Genomic DNA, 8,641 nt, shown 5'->3' with positions numbered 1-8,641 from the left:
CCCCTTTTCCCCACTCTGTCCTTTCTGTACAATCTATAGCCCTCAATATGTACCGCCCAGTCGTGGGATGGATCCCACCAGGTTTCCGTCAGCCCCACTAAGTCGTAGTCGTTTAGTGCAACCAGGAGCGCTAGTTCATCCTGCTTGTACAGAATGTTACATTTATCACAGATAAAATCAAGAAATATATAACATTTAGTATGTCTACAGAACTGAGCCTCACCTAAAGTGCTTTAGGTAAATCATTTTAAGTCAGGTAAGTGACATCACCTTCAACACTGAGCAGCAGCTGGTACCATTAAATATCACTGGACTTCACTATTTTCCATTGGAGACGTCCTGAAAAAGCAGATTTTTTTTTATTGTGAAGAGTGCTATCCTGTGTAAAGATATTTAGTCTTTAGTAGTGCCTTTTATCTTGGGTTCCTTCACTAAAGGTAATGTTCAGGTGCTGTTGTAGCCATTCATTAAGGTGAAATATAGCACTGTGCAGAGGACCAATGGAAGCTCTTTGTCCACATGCAAAAACAATAATAAAAACAATAATAACAATAATGTAAGTCTCAGAGTGGGCCTTAAGCGATGCCTAGACCTTTTGTTTACGTTGACTAATGCCCTGAAGTGATCTTATACCTATATAGAAAGCCACATAGCCTCCCCATTTTCCTTCCCTTCCATACGTATAAGTAAATGTGGGGAACTGCCTGAAATGTTCAGAACCAAATGTTTTGGACCACCATTTTTTTTCCAAAGCTTTTTCAAAAGTTGAAAGTAACTGTCAAAGATATTCTTTCTTTCTTTCTCTTTCTTAATAGTAAGAGCCCCTTTTTTGAGTATTTTCATATCCATTAGTTATCCCCAAAGTGACATGTTTGACAAGGTAACTTGTACCCTGTGTTTGCTAAAAAATAAATTCTTAACCTCCTTTTCTCCCCATATATAAATGCAAACCGACTTATGCAGCCACTATGAATGTGCTCTTTCTCTCTCAATATGTACAGCTTAAATCAGATATGCAGAAGTATTTAGATGCCCAATGATATTTTAAAAACTAAGTTAAGTGATAATTCCCATTGCAAGGCCCCTGACAAATGTTAAAATAATGTCCCAATGAGATCTGATCCTTGATACTACATATGAATGGCAGGATACACGATTGTTGGAATCAAGGACTCTTGCCTTTATTTTAACAAGAACTGTGTAGCCCAATTGGGGTTAGCAAGCTTCCTGCCCAGAGGAGCATAAATCTCCTCCGTATACATTAGCCCAGCTGAGCACAGGCAAGTCTGGCTGGTTGAATGTCTGGCCCTGGAGCTCTCTCGGGAGCTGTGGAGGAAGGCACACTCCGATGCCAGACTGGAGGAAGTCTCATGGCCCATTGCAACCTAACAGGGTGTTTGCTTTGCCCTGCAGTTCCCTCAGGAGCACTGGGGCAAAGCAAACAGTACTGCGTCAGGGGACCCAGGGCTTACCAAACCTGGTACCCTGGCTCAGTTAATTGGCTTCCTGCTCCAAGCACAGGGAAAATCACTGCAGGGTTTCATTACTGATGGACTCCTGGCTCTATGCCAGGAAGTGCAGTCCCATGCAGGGCTGCACCATGTAGCTGTCAACCAAACGCTGCCATGCAGCCAATATTGGGTCCCCTGGAGGGGTTACTCCACCACAAGTTCAATTTAAGGCATGATGGAAACTGATCACCAAAATGTTTCAACTGTTTCACTGAACAATTTTGTAGCTAGTTTCTCATATTGTTGTACCATTAATTCCCTGAGTGTGTGGCAGAGTTACTATTTTATGGTGCAATTAACAGGTTACTCATATTCTAAGTGCAATTTCTTTTGAGGGTCGTACTCAGTTAGGCTCTTTTATAAATCCCATTGGCACTTAATACTTTTGTAAATCTGGCTTTTGGCTTTAGATCCTCAAAGCTACTTGTTTCTGATGGAAATTAAATCCATAAATACTTTCAAGTTCTGGGCCCTGGTGCCTAATAAAGAAGTTACCTGAATACAGGTTCTAGAGCTGTTGTGTCACTGAATTACATAAAAAAAAACCCTACAATAATTAGCAGTTAAGACTTTTGGATTGCAATGCGAGGGCTTTTTGAAGGAGTTTCTATGATTGTCAAAGGAAATTGGACCAATTAATATATGATATTAGTTAGCCCATACAAATACCTTTTAGTAAGGATGAACAATAGTAAAATGGGATAAATAATCTCCATTCTTTGGTTAGAGGAGTTACTGGGCATCTGTTTAAAAAAAAACTCCACAAGATTTGCATTTCTACTTCCATACTCCCAAAGCTTAACATTTGCCTGTATAAATCTTAAGATAATAAATTTACTCAGTCAGAGAGCCCCAAATGTCATTTTTGTCACTCCTTTTGAGGTTCCCAGGCTCCCAAACATTCCTCTAGAGATGCTTTGTCCCTGGCTCTTCCTGATCTTTATTCTTGTTTATATCCAAAATACATATTAAATCATCTCTGTTTGGAGAGTATGAGCCCTCTTTAAAAACATGAAACATTCAATTACTAATTAGCTGTTTCCTGTTGCTAATGAAGTGAGCATGTCGAATTTGGATTAAAATTCAGCTACTGCTCTCCTCTGTTTATGGTTCCAGATGTTTTTGTTTTATCTAGGAGGTTACTTTGACAGCTACTCCTAAATGATAAATCACTCATATTATAGCTGAAATGCATTTTGAAATTGAAATGTGGCAAACTTTGAGATTGCTCCAAGGATCAGTGTCAGTTAGCAGGTCAATACTGGTTCTTTCCTTATGAGTATTCAGTATTGGCATATGTAAAACAGTAATGGGATAGATGTCAACATTATACAAAATGCTGCTTAAGATTATCATTTTGCTACCATCTTCAAAATCAGTACTAGTGGGTTTAACTGTATGAAATCTTAATTCATTGTAGAGTGAACAGAAATATGGATTCATATTAGCTTTGGCTTTTTATGAACATCCTAAAAGGTTTTTTTTTTCCTTTGGCTTAAAGTTGATTATATGAAAGGACTTCACATTTGTATCTGATTATATTTTTATTAAATATATAAGTAAACTCCTATTTGTCTCCTTAAATTAAAAAAAAAATTAAAAGAGTTTTTTTCGGGTTAAAAGAGCATTTTTTCTAAGGAATAGAGATACTGATTAACTATTATTACCATGTTGATTTAAAAATGTTTATCTAAAAACCCCACAAAAAATTAAATGTATTGTTCTGCAAGTGGTTTCAGGTATGTAATAACTATATTTTGCACAAGTCAGCTGCACTTATTTCTATATTACTCTGAATACTCCATGCAGTACATCATGACCTATGTTCTGAAACAAAATGTTTTTAAATAGGTCATGGAGAGAAGAATTAATGGGAAACTGGATCTTAAAAAAATTATTCAGAAAGAGAATGTAGCTTTTCTGTTCTTTCTGAACTGCAGCACTATGCATATTTGAGTCTCACTACGAGCACCTCCAGGTGCTAGTGTGGCAGATTTCAGTAGAGTTATAAAACCATAAAACTAGTATAATTCTGAGATGAAAATCTAGACCACAGTTTAAGACACTAGGAAGGGGTTAGTCATACAGGAATTGGAGGGGAGAAGAGGACTATTGTTTTGTTCTTTTTTAAATATGCAGAACCAACGCTTTCCCTGACAAACACTCCTTGCAGTGTACTACAGCTCTATGGAATATAACTCAATGCAAGATTTTGGCTATAGGTTGAACATCTAAGTTTAGGGTTAAAAATACTGTCCGTTTAGTTTAATAGTTGACCTTGAGTGCTAAAAATTAGAGACGATTAATCTAGTTCAGGGAGAGTTATTATATGGTTCTCAGATGCTGATAGCCACCCCAACAAACAAGTCAGTGGGGAGAACGACCCTTGAACCAGGGAGGTGGTTGAACAGAAAAGTTCAAAAATATGAAGCAGCTAATAAGGTTCTCTAGATTTGAGTATATGGAGCTGAGCAGTGAGTGTACATATGTAAAGGGGTATTGTTGGATCATGGATGAAGTTGTAGAAGATAAATTCTACAACTGAAGAAAAGGCTGGAAAGGTTAACAGAAGTCAAACTCACTACCAGATGGGTCACAGCAGTAATCATTTTAAATATTTAATGTTGCATTTGTTTATTCATAATTATATTCCTGAGATACTTTTAGCATGAAAGATTGTTAAGACACTAAACTAACTTCTGACGTAAATGAGATTTTAATTTTCTAGTTCCTTACAAGTATCTGATTGCCTCTTTTTCAGAGATAAGACACTCACTTGCCCTGTGGTATATCCGTATGTCTATATTGCCTCCATTGTGATCCCAAGACCACCACTTGGAACCAAGCTCTGCACACACCCTCCCACCCTATGTGCAACACATACCAAAAAAAGGTTTTGCCGTCACCATTAGAGCAGTGCTAGTTGTGCCGTGCATCAAGCTTAGAGGCACATCTGGGACAGAAAGCCTAAGAGGGACCCTGGGCATGTGCCAAAAATGTCATTACACTGCATTTTTCAGCATGCAAGCAGAGGTTTACTTCTCAGTAAGTTTTGGGATCAGCTGTGGAGATAGTGTAGATATACCGCAGGTCAGTTGCAAATCAGATAATTTAACAGATAATTAACCAGATAATTCAACCACCCCCCCCCCACTCCCCCAAAAAACTCCAAACCAACCCTAAGAGGTTCAGTTGTAAAATATATAGATAATTTTGTAATTAACTTCTTTTTTTTTTTTCCCAGAAAACAGAACATACATCAAACCTACTATTATGTACTGAAGGAAACTCCTATTGTTGAAAAATGTATTATGATCACTATCTGAAGACTATATAGTTCATGAAAAATGTCCCTACCAACCTTTGATGCCTTCAGTGCTGTATGAAGAAAAGGATTTGTAGCATGAAACTTGAAGGACAATTTCAAGCAATTTACTGTTGCTGCATCGAAAACTGCCGTATTGTCATTAAGAAATATTGAGACTTTTTACAAGCTTACCATACCAAACCAAGCCTGTTGCAACAGATCATTTTTAGGTCCCAGAAGATAGAAAGAAGTTTTAGTATTTTTAAGCACATACAGGAATTATTCCCCAAAAAAGAACTAATTTTTTTTAAGGAGGTAGCGATTACTGTATAGCAATGGCACAACGATTTTAAGCCACAAAGGTCCTCACTGGCTGTACATCTTACAAGTCCAGTTTATCACTGAAACTGTCCAACATGGAGCTGTTTCAATTGTGTTTATAAATTAAGCTTTGTTTACTAAGCTGATACTCCATATATATTACGTTTTGAAGAGAAATGTGTGTACATTTTTTAAAACAATGATGTAAAAATCGTCCTTTCATTAGATGACCAATTAAAGAGTGTGAGCTAAACCCTAATAGCTGATGTAATATGAGGATTATAATTGATGCTTTTTTATGCTCAGTTCAGCTTGGCTTTTGGTCTTTTAAGATGAAAAAATGAATATGCAGTAGTGTTAGACAATGAAAACTTTTAAGTATGGTTTCTCTGTTGTACCATATTAAGTTAAAGTACACATTCTTTGTTAAAATGTTCTTGCTAAGAATACAGTATTAAAAACTTTTTGTTTGACTTTGGAAATCTTTTAGATTTTTTTGCATATGGATACTCACAGTTACTAGGTTAATGAAAAACGATATTTTATACTATTAAATATTTTTTAAAAATTAATAACGGGGGCACAAAAAATTCTCACTCGCACACAGAATTTTCCCCACAAACCTGGAAAATTGCTAAAGTCATTTTTCTGTTTAAACAGGTAATTAGACAATGCATTGATCACGTGGAATGAATCAGTTGATTGTTCAGTTTCCACTTTTAAGCCTAGATGTATTATTCTGTTAGAGAAACACCAACTTCAGAAGACTTTAAAAAGTGATGAGGTAAATATCAGGCATGGCTTCTTGATTATGCTGTGCACTGTCAGAGGTCTCACGTTCTCTTCCTAGTCTGGTCTTTGCTTCCCCATATTGAAAACACTGTGGAGCCAGGATTCTGCTCAGCCAAACTTTGCTTGTAAGAGAAATTATCATGCTGTTAGTACTTCAACAGAAAACCCTTGCACTGTTTTTGAAAGAGTGTGATGGATGTTCAGTGGGATTCCGTTGAAGACATTGGCCTCACTTCTCAGCTAGTAGGAAGCAGAAAAGCTTCATAGTTTCTGTGGAATCTAATATAACTAATCTCATTTTTGCCAGTTGAGTATTTGGGTTTATGGCTCTAATTCACTACTGGTATGGCAGATCCAGTTCCACCAAGTTAACACTCTAGTGATGAATTTGGTCACTGACCAAAAGGAAGGAAGATACTTGGTTTCACAGGTCCTTGTTAAAGACTGTTATCATGAGCAGTCTCTTATTATAGACATCAAAAATTGTCATTATCCACAGAACATGGAAGGAAAAGACCCTCAAAAAGTAAATAAAAGTTTTGTTTCACAGTCGCCAGGAACAGAGAGTAAAATAAAAACAAAATAGACAGCAATTGAAATTTCTCACACAGCCTGGGTGATTAAAGAGCAAACATGTTGCCTTATATAAATTCAATGGCGTTACTCTTTTAGTCTCTTTTTCTCCAACACCCACACCACTCCTAATACATGCTGGCTTCTAACATGGAGGAAGTACAAAGGTTATGACCCAAACAGAGGGAGCCTTGAAGAAAGAGGAGGTTCTTTCTCCTTAGTACATACATGATGATATAATTTCCAACATGGGTTCAAAATACAAAGAGGAGATTTCCTAATAGAATAAGTCAGTGGTGCTGCATGTGAGGACTAAATATACATATATACAACTATACATATAACATGTTAAAATTAACTAGTTAAAAGCACATAAAAGTGAAATTAAAGTCTCTTCAGTTGATTTTAAATATAGATATTTTATTAAAGTAACATTTGTTCTTTGTATCCAAAGATGATCCAAGGGCTTTCAGAGGTGCTAACGCTATGAAAAGGAGCAGCCGCTTTTTCATTTCATTACACTTCAGTGCAGGATCTGAAACACCTTGTGGATAACTCTTAGCAAATGTTGGCTTTTTCTTAGCAATTGCTGTATTGATTCTCATGTACCCTTATATGCCTAGTAATCACATGCTTCTCTCAATGTGCCTGTTAATAATGGTGACAAATTTAAATGGGCAAAGTTAATGTTTCAGCTGTATGTTCTAGAAATATAAGTGTTTGAATGCAGTTGTTTATTTTCTCTAGGATATTTTTTCTCTAATACAACGCTTGGGTAATAGACACTCGCTGATTTTGAAAATACACCTTCATATGCAGAAAAAAATTACTGGACTTTTTGAAAAGTTACAATTTGGTTTTAACACGAATTAATTCAAGGAAGCCTAATAGCTTGTGCCTATGTTATTATGCAGGCAACTGAAATGGATAAGCACAGTAGTGCTGTCTGGCTTTCTATCTTTGAATATTTTCCTTTTTATAGTATTGCTTAGTTTTTTTTTCCTCAGTGCTGATGCACAGCAAAGTTGGAGCATTTTAATTCCAACATCTGTAAGAAACATCTTTCTATATGATTAAAAAAGCATAAGTACATTAAACTATATCAGAAGCAGGGTACATGAAGTTGGACTAACCACTCTACCCATAATAAAAAATAATCGTGCCTGTGACTTAAGCACTGCAACATATGAACTCTAACTCTATACCTGGTTATTGAGAATTGACGCTACACATAAGTCAGAAAATAATTATCCCAGTATTTATGCCATACTACTGAAATAGATACTATCCATGTGTGAGATTCTATAGAATTCTAAAAAATATGCTCATCTAGGATCAAATTGCTATGCCAGAATCAAATTCAGATTCATTCCTAAAATTGTGCAGCCTAAAATGCCTTTCAGACCTAATTTGTTTGGGACTACGATCCAGACTCTTGTTTCTGGAAAAAAATGAAAGAGTTTAAAAACTATTGAATGTTATAATGAGTTACTATTAATTAGAACAGTTTGAATATATTTTAAACCATCCAGGAAATACTTAGCTACCATTGATACAAGTAACACTTAAAATAATTATTTTTTTAGAAGACCAGAAGAAAACAAAGGAAAACTATTTACTAGTAGTTGGGTTTGATATAGTCCCCTCTTTCTTCTGCAACAGAAATAGTTGGGGCAGTTGATTAATAGGACAAGCAGCATCCAAAATAAAGAGGCCTAATGTCCTGCTTGCTTTGATTTTAGTACAAATGGAGGCCATCAAATTGCATGCAAACCGTGGAATCAGTCCATAGTCCTCACAAACAGCAATGCCTCTGGAGGGCTGATTCTGTTTCTTATCCTCCAAGACAGGAAAAGAACTGAGGAATTTCAGGGATAAAAGGCAAGACTTGTAAGTAAACTCCCAGGAAAAGGGACAGGCTTTTGAGTGGCACCTTCATTACAGAATGAAGTAGTAATGGGTTTGCGAACTGGCATATGATTACCTGAGGTAGCTGTTAAAATAACTGAATTAAAACCCTTTTTGGAAAGTTATAAAGCATCTTGATTTTTTACTAACAAGCAGAAACCTCTTCAAATGTCCTATGTAATAAGTATGCTCTGCTTAGAAATAGAAAGCAATAGGACTAAGCCAATGT

General features: G+C 36.3%; 1 protein-coding gene across 4 annotated transcripts in view; it reads left to right on the top strand.

The window, feature by feature from the left end:
- Nucleotides 1-5,617, top strand: part of DACH2 (dachshund family transcription factor 2) — a 553,736-nt gene extending 548,119 nt beyond the window's left edge. For all 4 annotated transcript variants that reach the window (XM_019536472.1, XM_019536475.1, XM_019536474.1 and 1 more), the window contains one exon: nt 4,756-5,617. In XM_019536472.1, the coding sequence (XP_019392017.1) occupies nt 4,756-4,793 (38 nt within the window). In that variant the 3' untranslated portion in view covers nt 4,794-5,617. The remainder of the gene's footprint in view (nt 1-4,755) is intronic.
- The last annotated feature ends 3,024 nt before the right edge of the window (nt 5,618-8,641 follow it).

The sequence above is a fragment of the Crocodylus porosus genome, unplaced genomic scaffold (genome assembly GCF_001723895.1).
Source record: "Crocodylus porosus isolate Cpor-Errol unplaced genomic scaffold, CroPor_comp1, whole genome shotgun sequence".
NCBI lineage: Eukaryota > Metazoa > Chordata > Crocodylia > Crocodylidae > Crocodylus > Crocodylus porosus.
The sequence above is the reverse complement of the archived record's forward strand: the minus strand, read 5'-3'. Positions and strand labels throughout refer to the sequence as shown.